The following is a 16,876-nucleotide window of genomic DNA, read 5'->3' as shown; positions in this document are numbered from 1 at the left end:
ACCACACTGCAGCATTCACAAAACAATCAGCCTTTAATGGAAATCAAGAAGGAAGGAGGCGAGAGGAGGGTGCAGGGATGGGGCCTCGCCCATATCAACCCCTCCAGCCAAGCCTGGGTAGTGGCCAGATGCTGCCCCCTCCCCACACTGCACAGCTCTCTGGCAGGAGGGCAGGATGTCGGTGGCCCTTGTCCAGCACGCCTGCAGTGCAAAGGGCCGCCCGGGAGCCCAGGAGGATGTGGGTGGTATAAGCAGAGCTCGGGCACAGGTGAGACAGCAGGAGATGAAGCAGCAGCAGCAGGTGTTGCTTAAGCCAGAATGATTTCCGAGGTCCCCCAAGGAAGGGCTCTTCGTCTCCTGGGTTGGCGGGCAGGGGTTGGAGGGAGACGGTCACCCCCAGTGTGAGTCTGGTACCATGGAGAGGAGCTCGGGGCGGAGCAAGTGCCAGCCTGCAAAGGGCAGGTGCGAGCGTCAGTGGCACTGTGGTTGTCGGCCTTAGGGCCCAGGTCAGGGGCAGGGAACGGGGTGCCCTGCTTGTGCCCAGAGTGGTGCTTGCGGGATCGAGCAGAAGTCCCCAAGTTCACCGGTGCCATTCTCTGCTGAAGCTGTGCCTGGGCTGAGCACTGGTCTGCCTGCTCCCAACCCCTACCCCAGACACCTGGGATCCCCCTATTTAGCCTCTTGCAATGTCCCCACAGCCAACTTCACTGCTTGGAACACAGCCCAGTCCATCTAGGAGAAAAGGAGAGGACAAGGAGTTTACAGTCGCGCCCCGGGCTCTCCCTGCCGCGAACACCCTCCCTGGGCGCAGCTGTGCTGTGGGGGGAATTGGGCAGCACACCCAGGCTCCCGGCCAGTGTCACACTCACCTGGGCATAAAGCAGGCGGCAGTCAGGGGGCAGGCTGGGCCCCTGGTGGCAGAGCTGAGCAGAGAGGGCAGCGGTCTCGGGGGACAGGAAGTGCTGAGTGACACTCACTGTGCTGACCAGCCCCTGCACCTGTGCCAGGGACGGGGCGGGCAGGAGGGTCAGTGGGGACTCACGATGACGCACCCTGCCCCACTGGTTCCTGAGGTCTGCTTCCCCAAATGACCCCCACCCAGCTCTCAGAGAGCAGAGGCCCTGGGTCCAGCACCAGCCACCCCCAAAGGGCGCGGCCAAAACCAGGCCAAGGGGATGCCAGAGACGGCACAAGCAGAGCGGGCACCCAAGGACACAAAGCCCAGTTGGCTTGATGACTTCAAGACCACTAGGCTTCTCCTCTTCCCTACAGTGGAGGCGTGACTTCCTGCTCTGCCTAGCTCCAGAGGGGAACTGAGAGGGACGAGGGTAGACCAGGCTGGGGAATGCTTCCGATATTCTGAGCTCTCTGCAGAGCCCCCGCCTGCACGCGCCGGGGAAGCACCTGGTGGGGAGCCCCCGCGGGCACCAGCACGGCCTCTCCGGGGGCCTGCAGCAGAGTCCAGCAGCTCACACCCCACTCCTCCCGCAGGCGCCGCCGCAGCCCTGCGTCCAGGTAGCAGCTGCCCGGGGTGCCAGGCTCCAAGTTTCCCGCCCCGGCCGGGCACACCTCAAAGAAAAGGAGGAATGAGCAAGGCGGGAGGCTAGGGCGGGGCTGCAGGAAGATGGGGCATGGGCTGCCCAAAGGCCAGAGGCAAAGGAAAGAGCTGCAGGGGTCAAGTCTTGAAGGGCAGGGGGAGGACATAGGGGTGGGAGAGAAAGGAGCAGGATGGTGAAGGGCTGGGGTCGCTCACGTTGGCAGAATAGAGATTTGGCTGGAAGGAGCTGAGAGGAAAGGATTAAGGGCTCTGAGGCTGGGGGTCTAAATCCCCGCTTTTCCCGGGGCTAGATGCCTTGAATAGCCTCTGTGGCCCTGGCCCTGGGCCCTCTGCTCCCTCCTTCAAAGGTACCCCTTTCTCGAAAACCCAGGAAGATGTCCTGCATAACCTCAACTTATAAACTGTCTACACCAGGAGCTCTTAATTGTGGAGTCCTGTGAAGATCCTGAACTGTGTGCTAAGCTGTAGGTGAGCAGATAGCTGTACGTCCCTGGGGAGACAATCCAAAGCATGCGTCAGATTCTTCTAAGATCCCAGATCCTGAAAAGGCACAGCCACACGGAAGTTCTGACTCCCCAGTGGATGGACCGACCGGCTTGCCTGTCCAGGCTGAAGCCGCTGAAGCAGGCACAGCTTTGGGGGGCCTTCACCAGCCCAACCAGCGCGGGGAGCTCCTTGGGTAGATGGGAACTCGTGGAGGCCAGGGCCCAAGGAACACCTGCAGAGGTGAACCCAGCATCGTGCTTCAGCTGCCCACCAGCTCCATCCAGCCCTTCAGCTAGAACTTTAGCAATTACTCCTGGGCTTAGGGCTCAGGCCTCCAAGACCAGGCCATGGGAAGAGGGGAGGCTGGTGAGTCAGGTTGGACCCTAGGGTAACCCCAGGCAGGTGCCAAGGAAGTCCAACCTGGAACTAGAGCAGTGTTTCCCAGGCCACCCAGTGAGAATATGCCCCTCAGACCTTCCCGGTGAATTATCGGGTTTGGCTATGCGGGACTGCCCACAGCCAGCCACACCCAGATCAGACAAGGCCATCTATGCATGAAGGCGCGCTGCTGTCTGCTCCCCTCTGCGTGTTCCAGCACCTGCGTGAGTCCATCCGTGTGTGCATCTCCTGTGGGCAGGAGGGTGGCATGGACAGCCACGTTGACACCTGCACGTCCGTGTGTGTGCATGTGCCTGAGCAGGGGTGACACTTGGTGGGCGTCCTTTCCCCAGGACAGTCAGGGCTCAGCTGGACTTTGGAACCACAGGGCCTCCCCCACCTCCTGCTCACCCCCTCCTCTTCTCCTTCCCTGCCCCCTCTCCTGGCCCCGTGTCTCTCTCCACCTACCACGCTGCCCCCCCCTTAGCCCTTTCTTGCTAGCACCTCAAAGGGCACCTCCTCATAAGGTGCAGATTTCCGAGAGGGGAGCAGTGGGACGGATTCTCAGGTGAGCTTCCTGTTGCCCTTCGGCCAGCCCCCACCTGGAGCCTGCAGCAGGGAGGCTGCCTGTCCCCAGGGGGAGCACAGTGTAGCGACCCGGGCTGGGAACAGCCACAAGCTCGGGTCCCAGCTTTACCACTCAGCCTCAGTGTTCTCACCTGCAAAATGGGAAAGCAGCAGTACCTACCGCACGGGGTGGTCGTGACAATTAACAGAGAGAATGTACCCAAGGCCCTGAGCACAGTGCCCAGCCTGTGGCAGCTCTTGCTTCATTTCATCACTAGGTCCCCCACTTTCTGTGCACCCCACTGCACACCTCTCAGGAGGGCCCAGTCTGCCTTCTCTGCACCAGTGGAGTCCAGCTCACCTGAAGCAAGGGAGCGAGCACACGGGGCACACACACAGAGAGAGAGCTTCTGGGGCTGGAAGGGGAAGGGGAGAGCTCCCGGCTCCCTCCTCACCATCTGGAGAAAGCGGCGGATGCGCTGGGCGTCCTGTGCCCGGAACACGTGCCACACGGTGCTGACCTGGCTGCCCGGAGACCAGAGCCCCTCCCCGTCCAGGGCTGAGAGGAAATCTGGGGGAGAAAGACGGCTCAGGAGGGCCCAGGGCCAGCAGAGACAGCACCTCGCATCTGCAGCTTGCGCCGACCCTTGCTTCCAGCCAAGGACGCACCTTTCTGTGTCCAGTGCCAGGCAGGCAGTGGGGCTTCAGCGCGTACCAGGACACTGACCAGGTCGGTCACCTCCACACAGAGGTTCTTGGTCCCCAGGTGCCCACACTGTGGGCTCACACCTGTATGGAGGTAGAGAAAAGACACTTGGGAATGGGCCCCAGGACCTCGGCACTGACGCATGTGTTCTTGGAGATGACAGGAAGGGGGTAAGGACTGGGCAGGAATGGAGTGGACACTCACCATAGGCCGCCCACAGCTGGGGCTCCAGTGGACGCAGGACAGAGCCCCAAGGGAGGTAGGAGGCCAGGTTGAGCTTCCCATGGCGGGCACAGTACTCTGGGAGTGGCAGGCTGGCAGCCAGGCTCTCCACCCTGTGTGTGTGTGTGGGGGGGGTGTCACGCCCAGCAGGCTCAATCCAGGCACCAGAGACCCCGTCAAAGCCCGCAAAGCTAGAGTAACTTCCCGAGGCAAGCACAGAGCACTGAGCGTCCCAGGGCCAAGGAGGAGAGGCAGGGAGGCCCGGCCAGACAGCCCTATGGCACCACGCACCTGCTGGTGTCCTCGTCCCCCAGAGCTCTGTGCAGCAGGAAGACCGAGCCCTCATCTGACTTTGGGCGAACTAGGGGAAGAGACAGAAAGGTCATTGGCCCAGGGAGGAACCTCCTTGGCCCAGAGGCCCTGCTCCCGTGGCAGCAACAGAGTCCAGCTTCTGCGCTGGGCTCTGCTTCCAGCTGCCCCCAGGGTCACTCTGGGACTTCGATGCCCCCCCAGCATCATAGGGGCTCCCAGCTCCTCTACCCCACGTCAGGGATACTCACTCTCAGGCCGGGAGAATCCCTCCCAGAACGTTGTGCTGCCCAGGCTTGCGGGCTGGGGAGGTCTGAGGGGGGTCAGTGCCTGCACCTGGCCTCCAAGCGACCCTAGAGCTTCTGTCCCCCACAGGTGGCCTTGCAATGTCCCCTGAATCCCTGACACCAACACGGGCTGTAGTGGGGAAAGAAAGGGGGACACGGGGAGAATGGATGGGGTACCCAACATGGCCAGGCCGGGGCATGTTGTAGGGGCACCAGAACGGCGCGGGGACAGGCCCTGTTGTTCCCTCCGAGTGACGGACCAGGTCTGCCTGGGCCTCGGGATCAAGGCCCTGAGGGTAGGCGAGGCTGTGAGAGCTGGGAGCCTCACCTGGCCCTGCCGCCAGTGCTCCTGGAAGAGGTGGAAGCCTCGCCGAGGCCTGGGCTCCTGCAGCCACAGCAAAGCCCCGGGGGGAGGCAGCCGGGGCCGCACCGGTGAGAGGGGCAGGCCCAGGCCTTTGCGCAGGCCCGGCCCGGCCCGCAGCCCCGGCCCCAGGGCTCTCTCCTGAATCTTCCGTTCCACTACCTGCGCGATGATGCTGTCCAGGATGTTAGTGATGCGGTCGTCCTGCGGGGAGGGAGGGGCGGAGAGGCAGGTGTGCTCAGGACCCACCTGACCCTGCAGGGAAGGCCAGCCCAGTACCCGCCTGACCCTGCAGGGAAGGCCAGCCCAGTACCCGCCTGACCCTGCAGGGAAGGCCAGCCCAGTTTCGGCCCCAGGCCCCCAGCCCTCCCTTCGTGCCCTCGCTCACGCTGGGCAGGGCCGGAGTGACAGGGGCGAAGGCCATGTGTATCCGTTCGTGCCCCAAGCAGAGCTTGACAGCAGTGGAGGCCAGCAGTTCACAGAGAGAGGGACAAGGCAGGGGCCCTTGGCCAGCACGGTCCTCTGCCGGGGTCACTCTGGAGTCTGGGGTCTCTGTTAGGAAGGAGGGCGGTGAGGGGCTTCACCTTTCTCTAGAGGCTCCATTGCCCATGTGCCCTTCCCTCCTCTCCCGGCGGAGTCTGCTCTGTCCTCACTGGCACTGCCCATCTCAACTCTGGTCTGGATGCACTTGCCTCCCACCAGCTTTCCTGCCAGCATGTCTAGGACCTCTCCAAAGGAGGGGCTCAGAACAGGGGTCTGGCTGGAGAGGGGTTAGGAGGCTTGTCCTAGATTTTATTTAGATTTATTTTCTTTGGAATGACTTGAGAAGAGAGATGGTGATGGGGGGCTGGGGGGATGGCTAAAGCCATTCCAGTCTCTCCTGGGGATTCCAGCCTGGCCCAGCCTCCCCCGCACAGTCTGAGCAAGGCGCAGGGAGCCGCTCACCCTCCTTAGTGTCCTTGGTCCTGTTGGTATCCCTGTTGCAGGAAGGTTGTGGAGTTGGGGGAGTTTTCTCCGTCGGCTCCTTCTGTTAAACCCAGCCGCCACCCACCCCCATCCAACCAGAGATTTAAAAATGGCAAATGCATCTCAATCCAATTCAACCCACAAGTATTAACAGTGGACTCTTGTTAAGTCCTAAAATCGTGTTTACAAGGAGCGAAATGTCATACGATACAACGTTAGGTGGAAAAAAGTTGCCCATGGACTTGTGCATACAGCACGATCTAAAGTATACTCAAAAGAGGCTGGAATAAATAGATAGGCAAATGACTGGAAAGAAATATGTCAAAATGGTAACGGTGGTATTGTAAGCCACTGCTGTTTTCTTCCTTATTCTTGTCTGTATTTTCCAAATTTTCCACAGTGGGAATGTGTACGGTGTCTGGCACACAAAAGGCATTTGATAAACCCTTTCTTGAATAAATGACTTTTATAATAAAAACATGAACTTCATAAAAACTTTGTGAAACGCACACTGAGCACCTGCTCTGTGTCAGGTGCGGGGACTACTGAGAAGGTGGGCCGACACTCCACCTGTAGGAGCCTGCGCCTGGGGAGTGGAAAGACGGGACTCCAGCAGCTCTAGCAAGATGCTGGAACGCGCACAAAGAGGGTGGGACCTCCAGGCAGACAGAGAGCGAGGACTTCTGCTGGGCAGGGTGGGGGGAGGTGGGGCAGAGGCTAGAGCTCACTCCATGGATCCTCATCCCCAGGAGAAGACAAGAAGCCTGATTTCACCAGCTTCCATGTCCCTCTTCATTCCCCTCAAAAGAAAAGGACCAAACCCTGCCAAAGTCAGGAATTTGCAGACACACCGCCTAATCCTGGGGTGCACCAGCCAGTGCCCTGTCCCGTGCCCTGCTTCTTACCTGCTGGCCCCCATCCCCAGGGGTCCACACCCGGGCATCAGCTTGGCAGGGGCAGTGCCCCCGGATGTCAAACTTGACCCAGACCTGGTGCATTGCAGTGCTCAATTCTGCCAAAGCTGTGAGGGGGAGAGGGGAGATGGAATTTGCCAGTGACTGCAGACAGGGGGCCACTTCCATGCTGCTTGGCCTCACCAACCAGAAGAGCATGGGATCGGGCTGAGGGACATCCAAACAGGAAGCTGGTCTCCCCCAGGACCTGCCCTCTGTACACCCCACCCCTCCAAGAGGGCTCACCCTGGCTGGAGACAAACTGGGTGAGCATCAGGGAACAGGCACTGTGCCCAGCCTCCTGGGTACACTTCTCCATGGACTGTTCCTGAGAGCCTGTTGGGGGTAGGAAAGGAGAAGCTGCAGGTCAGGAAATCAAGATAAACCCAGGTTAAAGTCAGGGAAGAAGAGCAAGGGCATGATATCTAAATCGGGGACCTTGAGAATCTACAAAACATGGGCTTTCTGGGAAACCTGAGTTCCCTAGTGACATAGGATCCTTTGCTTGCAGAACGCAGAGCCGTTAATATGCTGAGTGCGTTGCAAGATGCAAGACAATCATGTAGAATATGGTGTTCCGAAAGGTTTCTGACCCTGGAACTCTTTTTGGCCATGTCTATTGGAACACTGGGAAATTTCAAGTGTTGAGGTGGCGGAATTGAGCAAAGGGAGAGAAAGCTGAGAACCATGAAGAGAGCAGGACTTGGAATCAGAAGACCTGCCTTTAAATCCTGGGCCCAACACTTACGAGCTGTGTGACCTTGCACAAGTCACTTAACCTCTCTGAGTTTTTCTCATCTGGAAAATGGAGGCAATAATACCTACTTCACAGTGTTGTAAGGTTTAAAAAGGTGCAAGCTGAACAAAGTGAGAGATAGAGAGTAGGCACTCGACTTCTTTTAAGGATATGGGCATGGCCCTCTGATCTGGGGAGAGAAAAAGGTCTGCTCTAAAGGGCATTGAGCAATGGTAGCTGAGGCTGCAGAGGGAGACTTTCTCAGGGAGCCACAGCCAAGAAATGACCATGAACTTTTTTTTTTTTTTTTTTGCCACGCCACGTGGCATGCCGGATCTTAGTTCCCCAACCAGGTATCAAACCCATGCCCCCTGCAGTGGAAGTGCAGTCTTAACCACTGGACTGCCAGGGAAGTCCCTGGCCATGAACTCTAGAGCATCCCTTCCGAAGCCCCCAGCTCCTTTCCTACCTTCTTTCTCCCTGGTCCTCCAAGCTCCCGCCATGCGACCACAGGCCACACACAGCCGGTGGCTGCAGCAGGGGCATCGCCAGTGGGTGTTGAAGAGTCCATGGTGGCAGCGGCTACAGCAACGTGGAATGCCTGGGTTGTCCTCTGTCCCGGCTGGCCCCTGGCCTGCTGACCACAGGAGAGAACGGGGTCAGAGGGGCCTCAAGTCAGTGGCCCCTTTGAGGACCTCATGTGGGAGGCCTCCAGGAAGGGATGGACACACAGGAGCAGTTTCCACTGACGGGCTGCCCCAGAAGGGAGACAGGCCCCCTTACAGTCACCCTTGATTACTCGACAGCCCCTGTAAAGAACCTGCTCGCTGCACCGTCCGTCTGCAGCCAACCCTCCCAGGCCAGGGCAGGCTGCACCTCCCCGGCGCCTGCCCCAGGGCCCCCTGAGCCACAGGACTCCCAAAACAGTCCTTCGTCCCCCCAGCCCACAACACAGTGGTGTTTCCTCAGGGGATTCCTCTGTATCTCAGAAGAGGAAACCTTGGGAGGCTGCTCCTTCCCTCACCCAGAGTTTCAGACCAAGCCCTGTTGGTAGGTGGGAGGTTGCCAGTGAGCACACGTTCATATACTCATCGACACACACTACACTACTCATCGACACACACTTGTCCCATCCAGGGCTGGGTGCTGGGGATTCAGAGCTGGTCAGGACCTGGCACTTGCACTCCCAGCACTCACATCACAAGGGGGGAGATGGGCCCATAAACATGGTAATGCTCGTGGCATCATGGAGTGGGTGCTAGAGTATGAGTGGGATGGAAGGAGGAGGGTGGGGACAGCTGCACAAACGGCCCTGAGCGATGAGTAACTTTTCATTCACCAGGTAGGAATGGAAGGGAAGCGCGTTCCAGGCAGAGGGAACAAAGGGTGCCGAGGCCTGAGGGGGCGTACAAGCTCAGGTGAGCCAAGAGGGCCGGGCGTGTGCCAGGAATCGGGCGGAGGGAGTGGCACGGTGGACAGGGGCTGGCTGTGATAGGGGAAGGGGCTGGACTCTCCGGGACAAGAGGGAGCCACCAGGGGGTTCCATCCAGGGAGTGACAAGACAGCAGGAGTGTCTTGTCATTCCCCGTGGAAGGGATGCAGGAGGGAGAGCCTGGAACCAGAGGGATTAGCTGATTGCCTCGAGCTCCTCCCATCTCTAACCTCGGCCCCAATCCTACCAGCTTCCCAGGGCCCAACAGCCCGCCATCCCCATCCCCGGAAGCCTTCCTTCCCTTGCAAAGCTGCAGGGAGCTCCCACCCCACCCCCGCCTCCCTCCTGGTGCTCTTGCAGACATTTGGCATTCAGTCTCATTTCCCCAAAGCTCTTAGAGGGTTGGGCCAGATCAGGTTTTACACCTTCCCAACATCCCCCGTCCAGGCCAGAAACTGGAATACAAGTTGACAGAGCCTGAGCTGGGAATAAGGGCACAGTGGGGCAGGAGCTCTCCCGCGCTGGCAGCTGGTTGGTAGGCAGTGCTGGGGGAGGGAGGTCCCATGCTCCTTGTGAAAGCACTGACCACAGGACCGGGCCGTCCCAGGGTCCTGAATGCCTGGTGGGGGCCTGCTCACCTTCCCGCTGGGCCCAGGCCAAGACCTCCCGCTCCCTCCGCAGCACGTGGCACAGTCGGTCTCCCAGAGCACTTAGCAGGTGCTTGGCGAGGCCCATGCTGAGCCCGGCCTCCTCCGGGCCAGACCCTCCTCCCTCAGAGCTGGCTGCCAAGTCTTCCTCCTGCTGCTGCAATCTGGAGGTAGGGCAGAGGAAGGTGAGCAGGGAGCCCCACTGGGAGGATGCTGGGGGCAGCCGGGGGCAACAGGCTCACCTGGGCACTGGCTGGGAGTGGCAGGCCGGCCCTCCCGCCGCACCAGCTGCCTGGGCACAGCTTTGGCACTGAGTCATGCCTGCCGGGGGAGCTGCGCAAGGTGTATCCTGAAGCCCCGGGTCCTGGAGTCTGGCCCTGACGTCTCGGGGTCCTGAGGGGACAATGCTGCTGGTCAGGAGGCCGGGCTTCCTGGGCTTCTGTGAACCCCAGGCCCTGCCTTAGCACCCAGACCGTTCCCACACAGAGCCAGCGCTGTCCCTGGGCCCGGGCCTATGAGGCCTGATTCGGAACGAGGGAACCAGGCAGCCGGAAACTTCAAAAAGGCTGAGCCCTAACATGGACTGACGGGCCAAGTTTGGGGCAGGTGGGGCTCAGGATCCAGTCGGTGTAGACTTGGGTTAGCTCTGCCTCAGCCTCAGTGATACCGTTGGCTGCGTGACAGTGTGAAGAGACAATCCCGACGTGGACGGAGGGCGATGGAAGGTGAGAAGGCCGGAGAGTTTCAACACAGGCCACAGGTGCAGTAACCCTAGAAGTCGGAGGGGCCTACAGCTTCCCAGCCCAGGCAGAGGCCTGGAAGAGCACAGACAGACCCATGCCAGGTGCAGGGGTGCAAGACCAGAGAAAGAGTCCTGATCCAGGCCCAGCAGTCTGGGAGGCCAAGAAACCGAGGTGATCCCGAAGAACCGAGGCTGGGGCCGGCAGTGCCAGAACCCTCCGTGAAGGGCAGAGCTTGACAGAGGGGTCCAAGATGTGCCCAAGTCCTAACACTGGCAGAGTCCAAAATGAGTTTCTATGATCCAGCTGGCCCAGAGAGTAGTTGTTTGTTCCTGAGGCAGGACAAGGGGTCCTTCAGGAGATGTAATCCCCCCGACGGGAGATTTGTGGCACAAGTAATCACAAAAGTGACTATTCATTGAGTGCTTGCTAAGTGCCGTTTACGTGAATGATATTGTTTAATCCTTGCAGCACTCTTTACGGGGTAGGTGCTGTCTTTATCCCCATTTTATAGATGGAGAAACTGATGCCCAGAGAGGTGAAGTAACCAGCCCAAGGTCACATAGCACCAATCAGCAAAGCCAGGAGCCAGGTATTCTGACTCCGGAGTCCACACTCTGAATCCTGTCATTATACTGTCACCAAAACGCCATGGCTCGGGAGTAGGTACATGAAAATAGGAGCCACATGCTGGACGGGTCTGGCCTGTACATGCTAAGGATTCCCAGAGAGCTATCCCATCCAGGTGGGCAATTGGACAGCTGGGTGTGATCCACTCATAAAGGACTTCTGATCCCACCTCCCTGCAAAGCCCCAGTCCCGGCTGCACCCTCCCAAGTAGGGCCCCCTGCAGGCCCTCCCCTGTCCCCTTACCTCTGTGGTCATCACGCTGTTTTGCCTCTGCCTTGTTCCCAAATGATGAGTCCAGCAGCTCCTGCCAACCTCTGGCCTCCTGCCCCACACTGCCCGGGAAAGGCCCGGACGGGCGCTTGGCGGCTGGGCTGCCCACTGCTCCCTGGACCTCGGGGCTGCTTGCCCTCTTGAGGGCCCGCAGCTGGGCCGCTGGGCTTTCCTCCTCCCCAGAGCAGCTGTCTGGGCACCCAAACTGCTCAGAGTGTCGTGTGAGCCATGTCTTCTTCAGCTTGGTGTGATGGCTGGGCGGGCAGGCCCTGGGACCAGGGGCCTTGTTTGCTTCCTCGCTGGATTCACTCGGCCCACTGGTTCCCCCCTCCAGGTCCTCCTGGCACTTCCCACAAGGGCCAAGACCTCCATCTCTAGCTGGTGGGTGAGATGAGCAACGGTCCACCTGGGTGGTAGGAGGCCCAGGAGAGGGGCACCTTGATGTGGCTGACGGCCCCAGCTGGTACCCAAGGCTCCCGCCTCCCGGTACAGCCCAGACATTGCCAAGAGTATGAACCAGGCCTGGGGAACAAGTGGGCCACAGGGTCCGGGGAACAGTATCTGGATGCCCCAGGACAAGGGGGCAAAGATTCTGATGCCTGCCGACTCCTGTCTCTCCATCTCTCTGGTGGAGTGAAGGGCGTTCCACCTGCCCAGTTCTCTGGAGATGCCCACCAGGCACTAAGCCCAACAACCCACGTTCCACAGTTGCCAGTGGCTCCTTTGCCAGCCTGAGAATGCTTGGATCCTTGCAGTAAAAACCCTAAAGAGAGGAGAAGGGATTAAGCTCATGCTGACTTTGCTTCCCACTGCTTAAAAGGATGGGCAGAACTGACAACCATCAGGTGTGAGCCTGTGTGGCTTTAAGGGTTGTGAAAATACTGAAGAACATACTGGTTAATAGGCACTGGTCCCCTAACTGCCTCCGCCACAGTCCTGGCTACCCCAGATCCTTCCCCAGGATTTCTCAGGCCTCCCCATAACCCAGCAACTAAAGGCTTAATGCCTGGCACAGTCAAAGGGCCTCCAGGATCTATTCATATTGTGTGATGCCCTGTACCACACTGGATTTAAAATATTTTACATCTCATCCCTGAGGTGACCCTGGGGGGGGTCACTTCTGGGGGAAGTGCCAGAGGTACAGGCCATGGGCCACCTGCCCATCCCACTCCCAGATACAGGGCCTTGTCTACCCCTCCCCCCAGGACAAGACCACACATTCTGAGGCCCCAGTTCCCAGGGCCTTGTTCTGGGTGGACAATGTGTGAGTCAATTCCTGAAATGGCCCAAAGGCAGGTGAGGCCTAATGAAATGGGTTTGCTCAGAAGAGGAATTGCTTGGGGTCGACTATGCCTGAGCTGACAGGCTCCTCCTCTGCCTGGGTACCACCTTATCTTTTCATCAAAATGGAAGGGCAGAGCGGTTTGGCCCCGGCAGCGTTGCTCAGGGGCCACTGAGCCCCGCTGCATGAGCCCCAGGTACCCTCTCTGCTCCAACACTCACCTTGCTGCCTAAGCTGAAGGCAGAGGGCACTTTGGGCTGGACTCCGGCGTACCCCCAGGGGTGTGGGGTCAGGGGCCAGTCACATGGACGCTCTGGGGGCAGGCTGGACACTAGGTAGGGTGGCAGGCAGCTGGGCACCCAGAAGGGAGCTTGCTCAAGGATCTTGGTCTCCAGAAGAAAGGGGCAGTGCAAGGGTCGGAAGGCCACAGGGTCACTCTTGGGAGGGCCACCGTTATGCTCAGGAATCAGTGGGCCATAGCAAGGCGGGCACGCTGACCCACAGAATGCCAGCGGATGGCTAAGCATCGCCTCCTTCCAGCGCAGGCCCTCCTTGCTGCCCGACCAGCTAGCCTTCCTCTCCCCATTCCGGGGACCTTTGCCCTCCACCAATGGGAGCGTGTCCTTGGGGCTCTGGGGGAAGCCAGGGGGGAGCCAGGAGCCTGGGGTGCTCAGGACACCCCTCCAGAAAGGAACAGGCTCTCCCAGGCACAGTGCTGCAGGGCTCAGGCCATCTTGTGGTGGGGTATCCAGCTCTGGTCCCACGATGCCATTCTCAGGGGCTGTCTTCTCCCAGGCTGGGCTGTCCTTCAGGAAGCTGGGCGTACTCTCCATCGCTCTCCTGCCCTCATGGGGCTCTCCCAGAGGGGGTCCCTGGAGCATAACCACCAAGGCATGAGCTGCTTAGGCACCTGCCTCAAGCACCCTACCGCCTGGTACAGAGTGGGCACCGCCCTGGCAGCACCAAGGCACCCCAAACCAGTAAGACAAGTGCCAACCTACAGCTGGGCTCCACGTTGCCTGCCACATGAGACTCGAAGGACCCGCCTGAGTGGGATGTTCCAGTGTGGGACGTCATCCCTTCCCCTGAATGCCTGGAACTTGACAGCCCACCTGGGCCAGGGCCCCTCAGCAGAGACTGCCGATTCTAGGATGACATGTCCCGGCCTCGTCGAGCCTGGAACTGGTCATGAGCCATGGGGAAGGACAGAGGGCAAGAACCCAAAAGATGTGCTCCATGGAAGGCACTGCACTGGGAGACAAGAAAGTTGGATCTTGGCCCTGACCCAGTCACCTGCTGTGTGACCTTGGGCAAGTCACGTCACTCCTCTGGTGCCCTTGTGTAAAATAGGGCTGGGAAATGGGCAGGCTCAGAAGCCTCTTCCCTGCGCTGCAGTCTGTGGTTCTGGGGATGCTGCTTCCCCACCCCCAGCCCTCAGCCCCACCTAGGCTTGTTTGGGTGGGAAGTGCAGACAGGGCAGGCTGGAGTCACGGGGGAGAGCAGGGCTGCTGGCTGGAATCTCTCCCTACACCTGGGCAGCCCCGAGTCTGCCTCTTCCAGGTGCTGTACAGTTTCTTGGCTCCTGAGGCAGAGCCCAGGACAACTGCTGGGGGCTGGGATCTCCACCGCTGCCCCCAAGGGAAGGAGTGAGCCGGCACAGGGGAGGGGAGTTAGAGGCCTCAGCCGGGATGGGTCAAGATGCCCCAGTCCAGCCGGCAGTGCTAGGGCGGCCGGTGGACGCTGGTAACTGCAGCCTGGCCGAGGGGAGGGAAGGAGGCGGGGAAAGCGGGCTGGGGCCCACAGAGAGGCAAAGGAGGGAAAATTGAACGTGCGTGCAAAGGACCAGGATGACAGGTGGCACCAGAGCCGCAGCGCTCTCCCAGCACGACCACGTCGGCCCACTGGGGGAAGCCCCAGGAAGGAGGTGAGGGAGCCCAGGGAGCCGTGACACAGGGCGCTTGGGTTTTCTGGGGCCACCGCTCCGACGCGATCCAGCCCCGTCGGACATCCTAACTTTCAGAGGTGTGGCCAAGCCCAGAGGAGCAAGGGGAGCTCATTCCCTGCGTGCGGCGCGGGCTCGGCTTAGAAATACCCTCCTATGGGCGTCCCCAGAAGGCGCGCGCCCGGCGCCCCTCTCAGCCCTTACCTGGGCTTCACGCGCCGGGCGCGGCGCGGGCGGCGGCGGTCTTTGTGGCCGACGCCGGGCGCCCTCTCCCCATGGGCTGGCTCCGGGGCCTCCCGGCCGGCGGGCGAGGACTCGTTCGTTCTCCCGCTCTCTGCTCAGCGCGCTGGCGCTCTCTTTCCCCCGGGGCGGCGGGGGCGCTCTAGGGCCGCAGGTTGGAGGGGTCGGGCTCCGGGATCTGCAGGATGCGGCACACGGCGCGGATCGGCCGCACCAGCTTCTGGGCCGAGGCCGTGGGTTGCGCCATGGGACGCCGAGACTCCGTGCTGCGCTGCGGGGAGGGCCGGTCCGGGGCTAGGGAGCGGGTGCCCCCGGAGGGAGAGAGGGAGCCGGGCCGGGGGGAACGCGCGCCCCGGGTCGGAGATGGCGGAGTGGGGGGAAAGGCCGAGGGGCCGGGGGAGGGGGTCGTGCCTGGAAGAGGGGCCGATCCCGTGACCCGGGAGAGAGGCACCAGCTACGGCGCAGCACGGCGCGGCGCGGCTAATGGAGGGAGTGCCCAGCGGAGAGCGCAGCAGGACCTCTGATCGCCATCGCCAGACGCGCAACTGAGAGTGGGGAAGCTGCTCCGCCGGTTTCCTCCTCCAGCACCCTGCGGGGAAACAGGAGCCCGAGATTCGGCGGCCCCGCCTGGGCCTGCCCCCTCCCGGGCCTCGGGGGCTTCCGCCAACGCCCCGGCGATGCCACCGGCTGCGCACGGGGAGAATGAGCCCTTTGTTCCCCCCTCCCCCCCGCAGCACCCGGGCGCCTGCCGAGAGAGGCTCCCCCGGGGCAGCGTGCCAGCTTCCCAGCCGCCCCACCCTCCCGTGGGCCCGGCCCCGGAGCCTGGCAGGCGGGCAGCACCCCCACTATAGGTGGCAAGCCCGGGAACTGGAGCAAAGGGCGGGAGGGGCCGGACCAGGCCACGATGGGGTGGGGTGCCCCCAGGGGTGCCAGGGCAGGGCTGCTGGGAGGGGTCAGTGCCAGAGCTGGCAGGGGCAGTCGAGTTCTCACGGGTCAGTGATGGGCGCTCTGACCCACGCCAGCCTCCCTGTGCTTGCTGGACCACTGGCTCCTGATCCTCTCCAGCTCTGGCACGTGGGCACACACGCTGGCCCAGGTCTGCCCTGCCCGGTCCTCATCTGGCCAAGCTGTTCTTCACCGTTCCAGACACAAGCCCCCTCCCAGGGCACAGTGTCCTGCCTTAGCAGTTCTAGAAGGGTCTAGGCTCTAGTCTGTTCCTGGTCTAAGGGCCCCAGTTTCACCAATTGTCCAGAGAGGAAGTGGGACCAGATGCGCTCCACCACCTGCTCTAGCCCCATGTTCTGGGGGTCTGCCCCATCCTGTGCTCCTAGTGTTTCCAGGCCCAGCCCTGGAGAGGAGCCCATGGGAGTGGCTCCTGGGAGGGAGCAGAGAGGAGGAGAGGAAATGGGAAAGCAGGGCACCCTCCACCCGAGGAAGCATCCTGGCCCTTCTGCGAGGGTGGTTCCAGAGCACAGACACAAACAGATTCAAACACACACAGACAGATTCAGACACACACAGAAACCCACACGCCCAACGGGCGCTTCCCTTCCCCTCAGGCACCCACGTCCCACCCTGCGACTCCCCTGCCTCCCTGTGGAAACCATCCTTGGCCTGCCTTCACCCAGCCTGGGACAGAGAGAGCACCACCCCACCCACCCCCATTCCATCGAAGGGATGAGTTCTTGGGTGCCTCTAGCCTTGTCCCAGGTCACACTACCACCCCTGGAGCAGGAAGCCATGAGGGCCTGGAGGGAGCCTTCCTCCCAAGAGACTGGAGGGGAGGCCGGGATCCTTTCACCAGTTGAGGAGAAGAGGAGGGGTCCTGAGGAGAGGAGGCCTGAAGGGGTCGGCACCAGGCAAGACTTAGGTCATGTTGGCATAGATTCTCCTGGCCCCTTCGCCTTCCCCCAGAGGCCGGTTCTGTGGCAGGGCAGGCTGGTAGGGGTTGTTTACATGACTGAGTTATTAACACTCCCTTCCTCCCATAGCTCCCCTGAGGGGTGGCCTGGACCTGAGTGTGCCAGGGGAAGTGATCCTGGAGGATCTAACCCAGGCTGCAGTCCCCAAGCCCCAGCCTCCGGCTCTCAGGCTGGCTCCAGGATGTGGATGGAGGGCTGGGGTGTGCCTGTAGTCCCCCATCTGTGTCCTCTGGCAGCCAAAA

The 16,876-nt window shown here is 61.0% G+C and overlaps 1 protein-coding gene across 11 annotated transcripts; it reads right to left on the bottom strand.

Moving 5' to 3' along the window:
• HR (HR lysine demethylase and nuclear receptor corepressor) lies at window positions 1–15,239 on the bottom strand. Of its 11 annotated transcripts, none has more exons than XM_036854314.1 (20): window positions 14,677–15,239; window positions 13,532–13,781; window positions 12,752–13,402; window positions 11,222–12,011; window positions 9,851–10,001; window positions 9,600–9,772; window positions 7,999–8,166; window positions 7,040–7,129; window positions 6,746–6,861; window positions 5,820–5,901; window positions 5,263–5,426; window positions 4,842–5,078; window positions 4,478–4,643; window positions 4,209–4,278; window positions 3,900–4,030; window positions 3,659–3,778; window positions 3,445–3,560; window positions 1,405–1,569; window positions 870–998; window positions 308–732 (listed from the first exon to the last, which is right to left on the bottom strand). In XM_036854314.1, exons 2-20 carry the CDS (start codon window positions 13,556–13,558, stop codon window positions 670–672), a joined length of 3,609 nt encoding a protein of 1,202 aa, XP_036710209.1. In that variant the 5' UTR covers window positions 13,559–13,781; window positions 14,677–15,239; the 3' UTR covers window positions 308–669. The 11 variants fall into 11 exon arrangements, with proteins under 11 accessions (XP_036710212.1, XP_036710213.1, XP_036710211.1 ...); XM_036854315.1 differs by having other exon boundaries at window positions 7,999–8,163; XM_036854316.1 differs by lacking the exon at window positions 13,532–13,781 and having other exon boundaries at window positions 15–732; window positions 7,999–8,163.
• Window positions 15,240–16,876: the final 1,637 nt, after the last annotated feature.

The sequence above is a fragment of the Balaenoptera musculus genome, chromosome 6 (genome assembly GCF_009873245.2).
Source record: "Balaenoptera musculus isolate JJ_BM4_2016_0621 chromosome 6, mBalMus1.pri.v3, whole genome shotgun sequence".
Taxonomy (NCBI): domain Eukaryota; kingdom Metazoa; phylum Chordata; class Mammalia; order Artiodactyla; family Balaenopteridae; genus Balaenoptera; species Balaenoptera musculus.
The sequence above is the reverse complement of the archived record's forward strand: the minus strand, read 5'-3'. Positions and strand labels throughout refer to the sequence as shown.